We start from the raw sequence: 18637 nt of genomic DNA on the forward strand, positions 1-18637 counted from the left end.
CTGCATTCGGTTGGTTTTCTGGGTGCCACTGGATTCATTTTTAGAATTGATTCAACTTTTAGAATCAATTTAATATCATAGCTGTGGCAGCTGGACAAGAATGGTGTTGCATATCAGCTTTAAGTCGTCACTCAAGGAAGGATTTGAACTTAATTCAGAAATTCAGGATTTCATGAAATACAGGTTTTCTTCAATGGAGTGACGGGGGGCCGCGCAGTAGGAAAGAGGGAATAAAGGGATAGATAGGGGAATCAAATTTGTGCAGAGCACTAGGTAAGCTCCCAGACAACCACAGTTACAATTACATGGGACAGGTATGGCATCTACTATCGACTGAGCAAGTGTAGATACAGTTGGAATCACAGAATCATACTGCACAGAACGAGGGCATTCAGACCATGATGCCTGTTCCGGTTCTGTAAACAAGCCAACTAATTTATATCTGAATTAAACTAAATTGTTAATTTAAATATGGAAACTACCCAGGCCTAATTCCCCACTTCCCTCCTGTCTTTGAATAAAGCCCTACAGTATCTCAACTGTATCACGTTCTTTCAGGTTTACACAGAGTGTGGACTTAATATCATCTAAAATGACACTGCCCTCTAATATGTAAGAAAAAGGTTTCTAGATTAACTGAAATGACAAATCTCATATTTTTAGTTTTGACGACTTGCAACTGTTTCTTCCCTCAAGTATTTATCCAGACTTGTAAAACAACCCTGCAAAAGATTGTTGGGATGAAAAAGAAGAGATCCATCATTGTGGCACCTACAGGTTTCACTATAACCTTTACCTATTATGTCTTTTGATCTACTTTAAAAAAAATGCAATGCAGATACCTGTACTCTCAAATCAGCCCATCGAGTTTCTGCCTCATCTATTTATCTTTCCAGATAACACTGAACTACCAAGTTCTTTTCCTGTTGATATCATTATTTAGGAAATTCTATCTATTTAATAGTAATACCTCTGATAATGTAACATGTGTTGTGCTGGAAACAAAGATTAGCCAGGAAAACATTAAGTAAGCAGTCGCAGGCTTTAAAGGCAGAGGTAGCTCAGTACAACCAGCAAGGGGATGGGGCATCTGGATGGCAAAAGAAAGAGAGGTTAAAATGAAACTGAAAAGAGGCTTATGACGAATGTCAGGCACAGAATACAGATGAAAACCAGGCAGAATACAGACTATGCAGGGGGTATTGATAAAGGACATGAAGAAGGACAAGAGAATATGATAAAAGATTAGTGGGTGACATAAAGAGGAACCCAAAAGTGTATTATCAACATGCAAAAAGTAAAAGCATAGCTAAAGGGGTGGTAGGGCCAATAGGGAACAAAAAAGGAAATATTTTTGTGGCACATGACTGAAGTACTGAATGAATACTTTGCACCTGTACTCAAACGATGAGCATGAAGTTAATGTTGCAATAGAGGAGGGAGGAGTAGAGATATTGGATAGGATATAAATAGATAGAAAGTAGATGCTAAATAGACTGGCGTCACTCAAAGTTAACAAGTCACCTTGTCCAGATAGGATGCAATCTGTGCCCCAGAACTGGAGGATTATGTATGTTAGACACCTGCACTAAAAAGGGGACAGGAATAAACCTGGGAATTATGGCCAATCAAACACTAGTGGTGGGAAAACTACTAGAAACTGTCCAGGATAAAAATAATTCTTATTTGGAGAAGCATGGGGCAAGCAGCAGAGATTTGTTAAAGAAAAATCAGACTGAATTTTAACCTAAAAAGGGTGTGTCTGGGGCAATTGGGCGAGAGAGGGTTCATATCTTCAAAAACCTATCTCCCAGCCCAAACCCAACACCAACCTGAGGCCAGAAATTAGGTAATCAGCTAACCTGCTCCAAAGAGGTTTTTTAAATAACTGAACAAGGAGTGCAGCCTACCACACCCTATATAAGCATGGTCCACGGACTCCACAAGACCACAAAAAGGGTAGGTATCCTGGAAGTCCGTGAACCTACATATTCTTCAGTTGTAGGGGACTGCTGCATGCAACACCCTCCACCCGAGGTCCCCGATGGAAAGCGGGAGGACACCTCCGTTGAGGGCCTCCCAACGGGGACCTGAGGTGGACTGGATCTTTAAATAAGTTAATGAGGCTGTCAGCCACATTCTCAAATTTGATGAGGACTAGTTGGATTCAGAAGGTAAGTGCCTACCTTCTGAATCCAAGAGCCTCCACAATCAGGCCACACCCACCACCACCCAATTCCATGGACCTTCCCCGCCACCCTGGAAGTCTCCACGAGGCCCACAATTGTACCCCTGATCACCAGGCTCTGATCTCCCCCACCACCACAAGGCCTCTGTCCCCCTGCTACATCCCCACTCCAGCCTCTGAACTGCAATCCACCTCTCCCCCACCCCAGTATGACACCTCCAATCTTTCCCCCAGTTCAGCAGCCCACTACGTTCAAGACATTAAGCACCACATAACAGGTTAATGTAATCTCTCCTCATACATCTAATCCTTGGAGCCCTGGTAACATTCTGGTGAATCTTTGCTGCACTCCTCCCAAAACTAATATATCCTAAGGTGCACTGCCCAGAACTATATGCCATCCTCTAAATGTGGTCTAACCAGTGCTTTGTACAGCTGTAATAAATCTTCCTCCCCTTTATATTCTAGCCCTCTAACATTCCATTGGTCTCTGATTATTTTTTGTACTTGATGATATTTTAGTGATGTGTGTGTGGACCCCTAAAAATTTCTTTGGACCTATTCCTAGTTTTTCACCCTTTAAATAATATCCTGATCTACCCTTTTATGGGCCAAAATGGATAACTTCACATTTAACTGGGTTATAAGCCATCTACCACATTTCAACATCTTGCATAACCTATCAATGTCTCTTTGTAATTTTATGCTTTCATCATTATTAGCTACTGAATCACGATTATGCCATCGGTAAACTCGGATATATGGCCCTTCGTGTAAACTAAGTTATTAATAAATAGAGTAAATAGTTGAGGCATCAACATATATTCCAGTGGGACCCCACTCGTCGCTTCTCTCCAATAATGGGAGACCTAATAGAGGTATTCAAAACTATGAGGGGGTTTGATAGCGGAAGTAGGGAGAAACGGTTTTCTCCAGCAAGTGGGTCAGTGACCAGGGATCATAGATTTAAAATAATTGGCAAAGAATTGGAGGGGATTTTTGTTTTCATACAATGAGCTAATATCTAGAACATAATATGTGAAAGGTTGGTGGAAGCGGATTCCACAGGAGCTTTCAAAAAGGTAATTGGACATATACCTGAAGAGGACTAATTTACAGGGTTATGAGGAAAAGGCATGGTACAGGACTAAATGGATAGCTCTTTCAAAGAGCAGAGGCACAATGAGCCAAAAGGCCTCTTTCTGTGCTGTAAGATTCTATCAATTCTATGATTGTTGCATAAAAGGGGGCAAAAATGTTTAAATTCTTGTAAAAATTGCTGTAACATCTGTTTAAATGCACTGGTTTTATTTCTAGTTCTCCCAGTGTCAATGTTTACTACTATTTTCTCAGTTACTACTTTCTTGCAGCAGGATTAGGTTTCCCCCCCTCTCTATATCTCTGTTTTTTAAAACTATTGCGTTTCCCTTCACACAACACTCCACTGGCATTTTCCACAACCACCCGATTCTGAAATTCTTTTACATCATGATCTCTCCTGTTGCCAGGACCAGGTTCTTCATCCAGTCTATTCTGACTCATACAAAACCTTTGGTTTTTCACTTTTTCCTGTATATTTTCATTTTTGCTTTCATGCCTGTCAGCACCAAGACCTACAGGTGTTTCAGAACCCTGTGCAACACTGTTTACACCCTGAACACTGCTGTCTTTAATTGGTGACTTGCTCGCTCTTTTTGTGTCAGCTGCTGCGCCCCTACTGTCAACATGGCTGTCAGATAGGCAACATGGGCTTTTTGATGACAAAGGTTTCCCTTGCCATTTTTTCCTGCTGATTTCCCTTTCTCCCTTCTTACGGACATAGGGGGAACGTCGATATACAGTCCTTTCTGAAGAACTATCTTCCTTTATGTAGTGTCTCTCCTTTCCCAAAGTCTGACCGTAAAACTGCACAGGTTTGCTGTTGCTTAACATGGCAGGCATTTTGTAATTATTCTCAGAGGTCTGATCCATGAAGGTGACTTCTACACCATGTGCCATGGTATCAACTTTTGATTCACCAACACACTGCAAAGTTAAATCACTTCTGGATTTTGCCTCAAAGGGCTGGCTAGCAAATTCTGAATGACTTGCATCAACTCCTGCAAGCTTTGGGGGCTCGATATACTCTGCATCCACACCAGCAAGCCCAGTGACAGATGCTGGATTTAGCTTATCTATCAGCAATGATTCTTTCTCCTTTCTAAGGGAAGAGTGCTGCTTTGCACATCCTTCATGAGGATTAGCAGTTGATTGCTCCTCACCAAAGGGGCATTTGTTTCCAATTCCACCACCAGGTTTTACCGATAATTGAGAATTTTTGAAACTAACAGGCTGAGCCTTCGACAGCCTGCCATCTCCAGCACTGGTGAATACTTCTGGCTGTCTCTCCATCTCTCCTATTTCATCACTCTGAGAGTTGCCTGACACCTGTTCACACACATCTGGTGCACCAACCTTCTGGTCATTTTGACAAGCAGAGCTCCCACTATTTACCTGCAATGGAAATACATGATTCGGTAGAGCCATGTACATCGGATGGAAACTGAAAGCGTGCATTTGTGTATTCTGGCTAAATAATGCCTGTGGTATAGGTGCTCTCCAGCCAGAATGCTGGGTTCCATCTGAAATAAAGTTAGGAAAATACCGTGCGAAAAGCGGATTAAAGTTTTGAGGCAGTTGTTCAGGAGTTGGTGCCTCTAGGACAGATTCATTTTTGTGAGGCAGGAGTGGTGTAGTTGCCTGTGGTAGTGGTGAATGGTCACCATCATCATTGACATCTCTTTGCACTGACTGACCAGGAGCATTGGTCTCTGGAGGATTGGATATGTGCGGTGGGATCGTAACATTCTCATTATGCATTAGTCCAGCAGTCACATGGAACCAAGGATTTGGGTGAAATACCGGAGCAGGACCCCTTGGATAGATCCCACAACTTTTCAAATAAGCCTGGTTCAATGGATACAGATACGAATATGGTGCCCACAATGGCAAACTGTAAGCCTAGAAAGAAAAAGAAATGTAAGTTTGATATGAAAAATCACAATCGCTTATATGTGATATAACAAATTGCTGGCTACTAATACAGCAGTTCCCAAACTACTAACATACAAGCTTTCATCAAGTGAGTCAACTTTATTCCTGTGCACTGCAAGTCCTGCTCCACCTCCTGCATAATGCTGCTGCTGCTTCACTCCAAGATTTCACACTGCCACCTTCAGTGAGCCAAACTTCCGAATCACACAATAGCTTTTGGCAGATGAGCAATTCCTGACCTTACTGAAAACTTCCCTGAACAGTGAAGCATCAGCAGCAAAGCTGGAGCAAAACCTACAGATGAGAAAAATCAGTGTGCAATATTATGTTTTTTTCATTCATTCAAGGGATGTGGGCGTTGCTGGCTAGGCCAGCACTTATTGCCCATCCCTAATTGCCCTTGAGAAGGTGGTGGTGAGTTGCCTCCTTGAACTGCTGCAGTCCATGTGGCGTAGGTACACCCACAGTGCTGTTAGGAAAGGAGTTCCAGGATTTTGACCCAGCGACAGTGAAGGAACAGCGATATATTTCCAAGTCAGGATGGTGAGTGACTTGGAGGGGAACTTCCAGGTGTGAACTGGAAGTAGGGGTAAAGTGTAAACAGACAGAAAGAGGGAAAGTGCCTCTGCAAAATGGGCAGGAATTTTTAGAAAGCCGTGGATACCTAATGGTTACGTGGTGTACACGGCAGGGGGGTGGGGAGAGTGGTCAGGAGGTGCTGATGTCTTTTTCAAATGACCAGAGTGTCGAGTCAGGTGAACGATTTAAAAGACTTGTGTGAAATTAAGACGATTCAAAATGTCTGACCATGTCAGGGAAAAGAAACATCATGCAGTGTATGGGATGTTTCCTGTCTTATATAATCTACTCAAAACACAATTTATTAGAGCTATAAGCACCTGCTGCAGGCCTCAATTAATGGACAACTCGTGAAACAGTGATGCAATTAAGATAGTAATCTGATCTGAAGGGGGTCAGAAATAGTAACACAGGAACAGGAGTGAGCATTTGGTTCCTCATGCCTGTTCAGCCATTCAATGAGAGCACTGATCTGCAATCCTTGACTAACAAAAATCTATCAGTTTTAAAACTGACAATTGGTTTGGCATCAATTGCCATTTGTGCGAGAGTTCTGACATATACTACCCTTTGTGTGTCGAACTGCTTCCTAATTTCACCTCCGCAAAGTTTTTGACGATGCATCCCCCCCCTCTCTATTAGATAAATTCATGCAACATTAGGCCGTTAACCAAATCTGGCTCATTACTCACCACTAAATCTAATACGAGCTGCTTACTTGTTAGTTCTAGGGCACATTGTTGCAGAAAGCTATCCTGGACACACAAGAAATTCACACCCTTTCAAACGTGCTAGTCTGTTTATTCAAATCCATGTGGAAGTTAAAATCACACATTAAAACCACTGTCTTTGATACATGGTTGTCTAATCCCATCATTCATATAAGCTACCACTTCAAGGCAACTACCAGGGGGCCTATACACAATTTCTGCTACATTCTTAAATCCTTATCTATTTCTTAATTTGACCCATAAAATCTACACTCTCCACCTACGTCTCATAACATCACTGAAATGATTTCATTCTGAATCACTAAGAGTACTTCACCCCCTCTACCATTTCACTATCTTTCCAGTCTTAAAACCTGGCATATTTATTCCCCAATTCTAACCATCTTGCAGCCATGTCTCATAATAGCTACCATGTCAGACCTTCTAAGTTGACTTTCTGCCTTCAGTTAGTTCCGTATACTTGGTACTTTTGCACAGGGTCTGCTTATTTGGATCACACATCCTAACCTGTCCTTCCGCTCTAATGTTGGTTTAATTCCTTAACATCTTTTAGTTTTTCCCTTTACCTGCAGTGCCTTAAGCATAATTTCTACTGCTCATTCTCTTCCCTTTTGTTTTTGAATTATCTATACTACCTTTTGCACCTGCATTCTCCCTCCTACTTAGTAGCTTAAAGTCCTTGTGACTACCCTATTTATCCTTCCTACCAGGACCAATGTCCCAGCCTGGTTCAGGTGGGGCCCATCCCAACCATACAGTTCCTTCCTTTTCAATACTAGTGTCCCGTGAAATAGAATCCCTCTTCCCCACACCACTCCTTCAGTCACCTCCCTGATCTGTATATTCCTGTGACAGAGATTAGATCCCCAAGGTCCAATTCTATAATTTAGCTCCTGGATCCTAGTACTCTCCAAAGAGGACCTCTCGCCTACTCTTTCCTCTGTTGTTGGTCCCAACATGGACCACAACAACTGGATCCTCCCCCTCCAAAATCCTTTTACATCAGTTTGAGATATCCCTCACCCTGGCACCAGGTAGGCAAATGATGTGGGACTCTCCATTTTGCTTACAAAGGATGCTATCTGCCTCTCTAATTAGTGAAAGCCTTAAAACTACCACATTATGCTTTCCCTCCTCCTTGTCCTATTTGGACTGCCTGGTGCTCCAAGGTGCCATGGTCACATTCTGGTTGTCCTTCCAATAGTCTTTATCCTTACTTTCAGGGACACCAAATACACTGCACCTGTTGGATAGAGTCAGTTTCTGTTTTTCGTCAATATCTCACCTGAGTTCGCCTTAGTGTGCACACTATCAGAGTGCACTATACACACTATTACAACATTATTCTGAACCTGTATCTCTATATGAGGTGTGACCGAAATCTAGAGCAAACTGTCCAGGTACTGCTCCCCTCCCTTAAATGTCGAAGTGTCTCCAACTCTCAGTCCAGTTCAATGATTGAACTGGAGAGACTCGGGATGCGTTCACTCAAGACATCTCTCTGACCACAAACACCCACACAGTGCAGTCCAGACACAGAACTTGTGCTACCATATCTTAGTCTAAATTTATTTACATCATGTTTTTAGTCTGTTGTAAATTTTTTTTTTCTTTTTCAATACATTAACTTGCACTAAGCTACTAAATACTTACTACCTCAACTTCTACATTAGGAGGGGAATAAAAGCTGTACCTCCTTCCCCCTCTGCACCAAATTCCCAATTATGATCATTATGTGTTCCCCACGACTAGCTGGATGAGATGCACTGGATACCATCATTAAAAGAAACACTAAATAGAATGAGGGTTCTTTAATAAGGTATAAAAAGCATGTTATTCTCTTAATTCAGTAAAAATTTCTGTATAGCGTTTTAACTGTGCACACACTTACAAATGCTTAATAACCAGTTGAGAGTGTCCTCGAAATGTAAAAAAATGCCTCAGAATGATCTTGCTCATAGCTCAATGACTAAATGCATAATGTGTGGCAGATCAATAAGATTGCAAATTCCAGTTCTACACTGAGTTAGTTGATGTGGCTTATTGGGGGTGGGGTGTTGACGCATTACAATTAGCCCGATTATTCTCTTAGCTCCTGATGGGATACAGGGAAGAAATCAGCCTGGGATCCTGCTTCCTATGTTTATACAGTTAACTACTATTTGAAAATGCACATATGCAGTCGTCAGGTAATGGCAGGGAAACGTTCACCATGTTTGCTGACACCTGATGTCCAGGCACAGACAGGAAAAGCCACCTGAAGGGAGAAAGTGCAGGGCTACCAGCACCAATGCAAGTGCATCCTAATGAGAGTCACCATCCTTAGGAGAGGGGTGATGGGAGGACAGGGAGCAGAGGAAGGGATGTGGTTAAGAGAAAATGTGAACAAGCATCCATAGGATTGAGCTTAAGTTGATCCCTCACAAACATTTTAATACCATAAAGACAGTAGCAATAGCAATTCATTTCATGAAAAAAGTACATATACTGTAGTGTGCTATAATGGTCACCAAGCTGTTTAAAATGAGAATGTAGTTTTAAGAAAACCAATTAATCTGGAATTAAAATTAGTCATGCAGAGCCATGTGTAATGTAAATCAATAGCGCAGACAAGTTTCCTGTTAATGATCTTTTAACACACTGATGTGAACAGCTACTCCAGGCAAACTGGCCTACCTTAACACCAAGGTTGTAGAAGAAGCGTAGGATGCTTTTATCTATTTGAAGAAAGGAGACAAGAAAACAAGGTCAGAAATAATGACTCTTCCTACAGTTGCCACAAGTGCAATAATGCAACAATCCTGCGGGGCTTCAATCTTCATATAGACTGGGCAAACCAAATTGGTAGCTTGGAGGACAGGTTCATGGAATGTATTCAAGTCTTCTAGAATAATATGTTAAGGGAGCAACTAGGGAACAGGCTTTTTTAGATCTAGTGTTGTTTGAAGGTCAATAAGTAATTTAAATTTAAAGGATCACAACATGACAAATTTCATAGAATATAAAATCGAAACAAAAAAACCTGAAAATACTCAGCAGGTCAGGCAGCATCTATGGAGAGAAAAACAGAGTTAACTTTTCAGGTCAATGACTTTCCATCAGAACTGATGAATTTCATAATCAGGTTGAGAGTGATGTTGTTAGGTTTGAAACTAGAGTCCTAAATTTAAACAGCCATTTACAGAGATACGAGGGGCAAGGTAACGGAGATTAAGAAATATGAAAAATATGACAGTAGTTAAGCAATAGCAAACATTTAAAGAAATAATTCAGAATAGTCAATGGTTATTCCCTCCCTTAAGGAATAAAAGCTCCTATGGAAAAGTGGTACAGCCAAAGCTAACTAGAGAAGTATTAGATTAAAAGCAGTTTACAATAGTGCCAAAAAGACTAGTAAGGTTGAGGATTAGGAAAGTTTTAAAAATCAGCAATAGACGACCAAGAAATTCCTAAAGAGGTGATTATTAGAGCTTTTACAAATTTTTTAAATGGTGAAGAGTACCAAAAGTAAACATGGGTCACTTAGAGGCCGAGATGGGGGAAATTAGGAAATAAGAAAATAGCAGAGATATTAAATAATTATTTTGAGTTTATCCACACAGCAGCAGACACAGAGAACATACCGTAAATTGTGGGGAATGAATCGTCTAATGAGAGTGAGGATCCTATTGTAGTTAATATTAGGAAAGTAGTAGTACTGCAAAAATTAAGGAACTAAAAGCTGACAAATCCCTTGACCCAATAGCCTAGATCCTAGGGTTTTAAAAAAGAGATGGTTGCAGAGATAGTGGATGCATTGGTTTTGAAATTCCAAAATTCCCTAGATTCTTGAGTGGACCCAGAGAATTGGAACGTAGCAAATTTAGCCTCATTGTTCAAGAAAGGAGGGAGAGAAAAACAAGGAACGATTGGCCAGTTAGCCTGATGTCAGCAGTAGGGAAAATGCTGGAACCTATTAAGAACATGGTAATGGAGCCTTGGAAAGTCACCATGTTGTTAGGCAAAGTCAAAGTTTAAAAGGGAAATCACATTTGACAAATCTTTTGAGTTTTCTGAGTTTAAACAAACAGGGTAGATAAAGGGTAACCAGTACATGCAGCATATTTGGATCTTTAGAAGGTATTCACAAAGGTGCCACAACACAAGTTGTTACACATGTTATGGGTTCAAGGAATCAGGAGCAATATGTTGGCATGGATAGAGGGTTGTTTAACAGACAGATAGTTAGAATAAACAGGTCATTTTCAGGATAACAGGATGTAACTAGTGGACTATAGCAAGGATCAGCACTTGGGCCTCAGCTATTTAAGGTCTATTTCAATAGCTTGGGTGAGAGGGCCTCTGTGTAACATACCCAGGTTTGATGACATATTGTATGGTTTGGTCTCCTTACCTAAGGAAGGATATACTTGACCTTAGAGGGGATATAATATAAGTTCATTCAATTGATTACTGAGATGAAAGGGCTGCCCTATGAGGAAAAATCAAGTATAACAGACATACATTTCTTGGAGTTTAGGTTGATGAAAAGACGATCTCATTGAAACATACAAAATTGTTCCAGGGTTCAACAGGACAGATGCTGAGAGGTTGTTACCCCTTTCTGGGGAGTCTAGAATTAGAGGCTATAGTCCCAGGGCAAGGGGGCAGCCATTTAGGACTGTGATGAACATTCTAACAGTCACATGGGTCAAGGACAGAACTGGAGCCTAATCTTTACAAGCTTTTATCTACAGAGACACAGTACTGATATGCATCTCCAAACCCAACAACCAGTTTCAGTCTGCTCCTACACAAAGAAGCATAAATAAATCCCCAGTTAATGCACATCTCCTGAATACACTTAAGCACTCAAAATAATGTGTGTTAACAAGGAGAAACCTCTTCACATATAAGGTTGTGAATCTTTGGAATTCTTTACCCTGGAGGGCTCTGGATGCTCAGTCAATAAGTTTATTCACAATTTATATCAGCAGATTTTGGGTCCTAAGGGAATCAAGGGATAGGAGAATAGGGCAGGAAAGTGCAGTTGATGTAAAATTCAGCCATGATCTTATTAAATGGTGGAGCAGGCTCAATGGGCCATATGGCCTAATCCTGCTCCTATTTATATTCTATTGGGCCTGTCAAGTTTGCCACATTGTGCATATCCTAAATTATATAACAGTCTTTGAAATCCAAGTACAATGCACGATGTGTTGGAAAAGCCACATGGTGTGTATTTGATGTCATAGCACAGTCTTGAACTTAACAATTCTCATACACAGGAGCAAGAAAGATGAGGAATTAACTTCAGACCATTCCCACACATTTCACAAATAGGTAGCTCAAAATGGAGGCCTGGAACCAAGTTTCTCCAATCTTTCCTCATCGCTCAATCTAACCCTTTAAGATTTAGAAGAATGGATAATAGACTGATAATGGGGTTTGCTCTAAAATACTATAACTTCTTTCACACCCAATTTTCATATGGGTTCAGTTTCAATTCAGATGCCAAGAGGCTAGTATCCAATTCTGGTTTTAAGCTACTGAATCTAGCTCCCTTACCCTGGCAGTAGCTTCAATAATCCACAAGAAACATTTGGCTCAAAGCATCAGTCTCCCAGAATAAAACTAAAACATGACTAGCATAAAAGTATCTTTGTTGAATGATTTAAACTTCACAGGGCAATTATTGAAAACAGAAAGTACCGGAAACACATCTGTACTACTATAACAACAACTTGCATTTATACACGATAAGCACCTTTAACATAATAAAACATCACAGGAGCATTATGAAAAAAAAATTGACACTAAGCCGCATATGGAGATATTAGGACGTTTGGTCAAGGAGGCAGTTTTAAGCAGTGCTTTCAAATGAGGAGAAAGGTAGAGGCAGAGAGGCTTAGGGAGGGAATTCCAATGCTTAGGGCCTCAGCAGCTGAAGGCACACCCTCCAAATGATGGAGCGATGGAAACTGGGGGTGGGCAAGCAAAAAAGACAGTCCGATGTTTTGGATCGGGAGCATTCATCGTGTTAAATATCAATGCAGCTTTTATCCTGATATTTTGGGAATTTTTCCCTGACATTCATATGTGAAAATGTTTGGGAGAAAGAGAAGGTTCAAACCAAATAAATCACTCATGTGTGTTGCAATGTAAAATCTTTTCAAATTTCCTAAGCCAGTACTTCAGATTTTCTTGAAGGGATCTGCGAATAATCATGGTTATGCCTCATTGAGTAAGTATAAGGCACTAACTGGGGAACAGCAATGTGGAAAAAGGATTGTTGCATCTGATCAGCTTCAAAATAAGGAATGATCGCGTACAAATAATTTTCAGCAATTATACCAAAAATAAAAATCAAAAAGGGCCAGAGTATATGTACCTCATAGTACAGAAAGGAAACTTCATGACTATGCAGCAGAATTCCATGTGAAAACTACAGATCAGCTTTGCTCATTTGGCAACTTTACTCATGCATGGGGAGCAAAAGGATGTTCCTCCCTTCCACAACAATTTGGTATTTAGTGAATATTTCTCACTGATGACAATTTTTAAAATAAATTTGCAAATCCAGTTACAATTTAGCAAAAGAAAAATACTTTGAGAGTTCTGCAACAGTAAACAACAAACTCCCATCCCAATCAGATAAAAATGCCTATATAAAAGGAACAGCATCCATTTTGAAACATCAAGTGCAAGAACAAAAATGCAAGTCAGTTATATTTTTTTTAAAAACGTCATTTTTAGCCAGTTTTAGAAGGGTTTCATATCGGCAGAATATACTTTCTCTTATGTCTCTTGATATATATTAAATTAAACAGAAACAGATTTGTTTCAACTACTATATTTTGAACCAATCAATTAAAGAAAGAAATCTTGACATTCTACTGTCTAAATCTCTAAAGGTCAATGCAGTTAAAAGAGCAAGAGCAAACAGAATGTTGAGGTGCATTTACAGGACAATTGATCAGAAAACAAACCTTACTATTCTGTCCTTGTACAAAACTTTGATCATGCTTCAGTAGTGTGTTCAGTTTGGTCTCTTCACATGATGGGTGATAATGAGGTTTGCAAGGGTGCAGAGGAGGACCATTAGACTAATTAATAGCATAAAACATTTTAGTTATGAAAATAGGTTCAAAGAGCTGGGACTCTACACCTTAGAGAAACAGATTCCGGGAAGGACTGATTGATGTTTATAAAATGATGAAAGGAATAAGATTGTGTTTGAGTTGACGGGTTCCAATTAAATAGGTCAGGGAGGACCAGGGATTGCAATTTTTAAGTTGTATTAGGGCAGATCTAGGTTAGTCGTCAGGAGCTGGTTCTTTTCCCAGAGAATTGTGGACTTTTGGAACAGGTTCCCATCGTGCAATGGATGTCAATCCACTGTTCTTTTAAGCAAGAGCAGTACCTGTTTCTGGTTGGGGAGGACGTCTGGCCTTTCAGGGCCAGAGTGATCTCCTGGACAGGGCTCAATGATTTAGATGTGGAGGAAATTTTTTTACCCAAATTTACCAAATTAATCTGGGTTTTCAATTGGGCTTCTTGCCTCTCCCAGGTGACCACATGGTTTCTGGTGGGGTGGAGAGTGCAGATAATGTGATACACAGGTGTCACAATTGTGAAGGCTGGATGGACCAGAGTGTCTTCACCTGTCTGCCTATGTTTGTAATTATATGTAAGGTTCCTGAAAGACAAAGCATTTAGTGATATTCATGCTTCTTTAACAAGTTTACACAATTAAAACTTTCTGTTTTTGTCCCTTTCTTCCCTCAAAAATACGCCTATACTGCTAATTAGATCCAACTAGTTGTAGAATAATCCTGAACTCAAGTAAATTCACTGCAGTTTGTATAATGTGTTTTCCAGATTAGCCAATTCAGTTTTTGAGTAACTATATGATACAGTAGGCTAACACAATGCCGGTCACCTCTGGCACTTAAGTTCAATTAGATGGGAATTTATTGGCGCTAGATGTCCTACACAAAATGAATTTGGAAAGGCTCAATCCTGGGTATACCGACAAGAGAGAATGACACACAATTTGGGCCAAATTATCACTAACAGAGATGAAAAAGTAGTAAATGCTGCAAGTGCAAAATAAAAACAGAAAATATTGGGAATAGTCTCACAGGAGCTGAAAGGGCAGCATACAATCTAATACATTAGCCTATCTTCCTTTCAGACAATGACTGGCTTGCACTTTACAGCATTTACTGTTATTTTTATTACAAAGTATCGGTGTTTATAAACCATGCTCATTAAGGCCATAGGATGTCAATACAGGAAAAGAGAATTCCTAGCAACTTTAGAAGTAAAAGAAAATCTAAAAAAGTTCACACTATTTACCATTCGGAAGATCAGCTCCATTTTTGCTGTATGAATACACAGGTGCGCTGGTGAGGTACTCTCCCTTTTCATTCACAGCAAACCCAGGGTACAACAGATCATCATAAGAGCTTGGAATCTGAGGTGCAGGCACTGGTGGCAGATTAGCACCATGCATAGGAGCACAAAGTGGGGTAATAAATGCTGAGGTCACTTGAGCCTGTGACACGGCTGGACTGGACATCACTGAAGGTGATAGAGATACAGGTGGGATGACCGTCTGTGGCAAACTCTCTGTCAAACAGAAGATGCTATCTTCAATATGCTTTCTTAAAAATAAAAGAGTCACACAATAACATCACATTGAAACTGTGAATTATATTCACAAATTCTTAAACTTTTTCTTTTCAGAAGACAAGTGTTCATTAACAAGTAACTTGAGCATCTGGCTCCCAACTATGTGGTTATGAAAACAAACGTTCTATGGCTTTATTAGCATTACGCAAATTTCTAAAGCCGATTGTTACAAATGTATCACCCATTTTGTTACAAGAAATACTAGAATTTTGAAAAGCTGCACTTAAGGAGATTAATCCGCTTTTATTAAAATCCCATGGTTATTAAATGTGTTCCAAATTTTTACATTAAATTCTTAATGCATTAGAAATCAATTCTAATGCACTTGTGGGAAAAGGGGTAAAACGCAATTTTCTAAGTACTCCTACCTGTAACGTACACCTGAAATACTCCTAAAATAAACCTTAGAACCTTTTCTGAAGGAGGTGAATTTTCAAGGTTGGATGACCTTTAACAACCACTTCACTCAGTTTTTAAGATGTAATTTGAATTCCTCCTTACATTGGAAAATCTAAAATTAACTGTACATTACATGCAATACATAACACAGCTATCTTTTCAATTAGAGGTTACAGGTATTATTTAACATTTTACCTGCTGATTGACAAGTGACTGACTCAGGTGGATGTACTGAAAGCACCGGTGGAGTCAATGATGTTGCTGAGGAAGGAAGATGTGACATCCTCAGATCTGATTGAAGGACAGGATCCATTCTTTGGGTTGCAGTGTAAGCGGACATCTCCAATGGATTCTTCAAGACAGAAATTTAAAGGAAATTGTTATAGAAATTATAAAGAAACATATAATTTATGCAATTTTCTGATTACTAGTTTCTTGCACACATGACTCCCTTCATTTTACTTTAAATTAAAGACACAGTACCAAACAAACTTCAATTATAACAAGTACATTTTCAATTACTCCTTTAAGAAAGCTTTGTCAACGGCGTTTAGTAAATGTGCTGTTAGGTCATTTCATTAATCAAATACATGAAAGTAGTGTTTGATTGCGCTTTCATACGAACCAGTCACTGAATACTTGGTACCATGTTTCTGGCATTCAACATGCGAAGACCCATATATAGCAACGAATAATAGTGCCTTCTATTTCATCCAAACTCCAGATATGGTTAGATACAGAATAGAAAAAGAACAATTTATAGTGCACCTTCACATCCTTAGGATATTCAAAAGTGCTTCATAACTAATTAAGTATTTTTGAGGTGTAGTCACTGGTGTGATGTTGGTAAACATGGCAGCCCATTTATTTATAGGAAGGTTCCACATATAGCAATGAGATTGCTGTTTAAAAATAAGAGGTCGTTCATGAAAGACAGATGAGGGGAAATTTTCTCTCTGAGGGCTGAGAGTCTGTGGAACTCTCTTCCTCAAAAGACGGTGGAAGCAGAGTCTTTGAATATTTTTTAAGGCAGAGCTAGATAGATTCTTGATTAACTAGGGGGTGAAAAGTTATCGGGGGTTGGCAGGAATGTAGGGTTGAGGTTACAATCAGATCAGCCATGGTCTTATTGAACGGCGGAGCAGGCTCGAGGGACCAAGTGGCCTACTCCTGCTTCTAATTTGTATGTTTGTAGGTTCGTAAATTACCAGATAACAGCATCAGAAATAGAAGCTAGAGTGGGACATATGCCTGTTCAGTTTATTCCATCATTCAATATTATTGCTGATGTTTTACAACAACTCCACTTTCCAACCTTACACCCATATGCCTTGATTCTCAACGTCCAAACATCTATTGATCTCAGTCTTAAATATACTCAACTGAGCATCCACAGCCCTTTGGGGTAGAGAATCCTAAAGATTCACAACCCTCTGAAGTGAAGAAATTTCTCCTTATCTCAATTTGAAACAGCCGTCATCTTATCGGAAAGGCTATGCCTTCTAGTTCAATACCCTCCATAAGATTATATAATAAAGAGCAGTAGGCCATTCAACCCCTTTAGTCTGCCCCACCATTCAATAAAATCATGGCTGATTATTTTTGTGGCCTTAACTCTACTTTCCTACCTGCTCCCATAAGTCTTGACTCACTTGTCGATCAAAAATCTATGACAGCCTTGAATGTATTCAATGACCCAGCCTCCACTGCTCTTTAGGCAAGAGAATTCCAAAGTCTAACAACCCTCAGAGAAGAAAATTCTCCTCACCTCCGTCTTAAATGGGAGGCCCCTTCTTTTGAAACTGTGCCCTCTAGTTCAACTACACTTCCAGCATCCACCCTGTCAAGTCCCCTCAGAATTTATATGTTTCAATAAGAGCACCTCTCATTCTTCTAAATGCCAATGAGCATAGGACTAACCCACTCAACCTTCCCTTATAAGATAACCCTTCAACCCAGGAATCAGCTGAGTGAACATTCTCTGATGCAATTATATCCTTTTTCCAAATAAGGAGACCAAAACTGCACACACACCACACCAGATGTGGTCTCACTAATGCCCTGTATGGCTATAGCAATGTTTCCCTACTTTTAAACTCCATACCCCTTGCAATAAAGGCCAACATCCTATTTGCCATGCAAACCACTACGTGCATGCTCGCTTTTTGTGATTCAGGTACCAGGACCACAAGATCCCCATGTATCATGGATTTCTGCAGTCATGGAGTCATAGAGATCCACAACACAGAAAATGGCCATTCGGCCCATTGAGTCTGCACCGGTCAAACAAGTACCTAACTATTCTAATCCCATTTTCCAGCACTAGGCCCATAGCCTTGTATGCCATGGCATCGCAAGTGCACATCCAAATACTTCTTAAATGTTATGAGGGTTTCTGCCTCTACCACCCTTCCAAGGAGTTCCAGATTCCCACCACCCTCTGGGTGAAAAAATTCTTCCTCACATCCGCTCTAAACCTCCTGCCCCTTACCTTAAATCTATGCCTCCTAGTTATTGATCCTTCCACCAAGGGGAAAAGTTCCTTCCTGTCTACCCTATCTATACCCCTCAATTTTATACACCTCAATCATGTCCCCCCTCAATCTCCTCTGCTCCAGGGAAAATAACCCCAGTCTATCCAATCTCCCCTCATAACTAAAATTCTCCAGTCCAGGCAACATCCTGGTAAATCTCCTCTGCACTCTCTCTAGTGCAATCACATCCTTCCTATATTGCGAATTCCAGAACTGCACGCAATACTCTAGCTGTGACCTAACCAGCATTTTATACAGTTGCAGCATAACCTCCCTGCTCTTATATTCTATGCCTCGGCTAATAAAGGCAAGTATCCCATATGCCAGTCTGTCATTTAAATATTTGGTTTTTCTAGTCTTCCTGCCAAAGCGGACAAACTCACATTTGCCCACATTATATTCCCTCTGCCAAACTGATGCCCACTCACTTAACCTATCTGTATCCCTCTGCAGACCATCTCCAGCAAGAGAGAATTTAACCATTGCTCTTTGACGTT

The 18637-nt window shown here is 40.2% G+C and overlaps 1 protein-coding gene across 3 annotated transcripts in view; it reads right to left on the bottom strand.

The window, feature by feature from the left end:
* Window positions 1-2697: 2697 nt before the first annotated feature.
* otud4 (OTU deubiquitinase 4) overlaps window positions 2698-18637 on the bottom strand; it is a 102567-nt gene continuing 86627 nt past the window's right edge. For all 3 annotated transcript variants that reach the window (XM_078540906.1, XM_078540915.1, XM_078540925.1), the window contains 4 exons: window positions 15802-15958; window positions 14872-15144; window positions 9208-9248; window positions 2698-5188 (listed from right to left, as the gene is read on the bottom strand). In XM_078540906.1, the coding sequence (XP_078397032.1) occupies window positions 3545-5188; window positions 9208-9248; window positions 14872-15144; window positions 15802-15958 (2115 nt within the window). In that variant the 3' untranslated portion in view covers window positions 2698-3544. The remainder of the gene's footprint in view (window positions 5189-9207; window positions 9249-14871; window positions 15145-15801; window positions 15959-18637) is intronic.

The sequence above is a fragment of the Cetorhinus maximus genome, chromosome 1 (genome assembly GCF_964194155.1).
Source record: "Cetorhinus maximus chromosome 1, sCetMax3.hap1.1, whole genome shotgun sequence".
Classification (NCBI taxonomy): domain Eukaryota; kingdom Metazoa; phylum Chordata; class Chondrichthyes; order Lamniformes; family Cetorhinidae; genus Cetorhinus; species Cetorhinus maximus.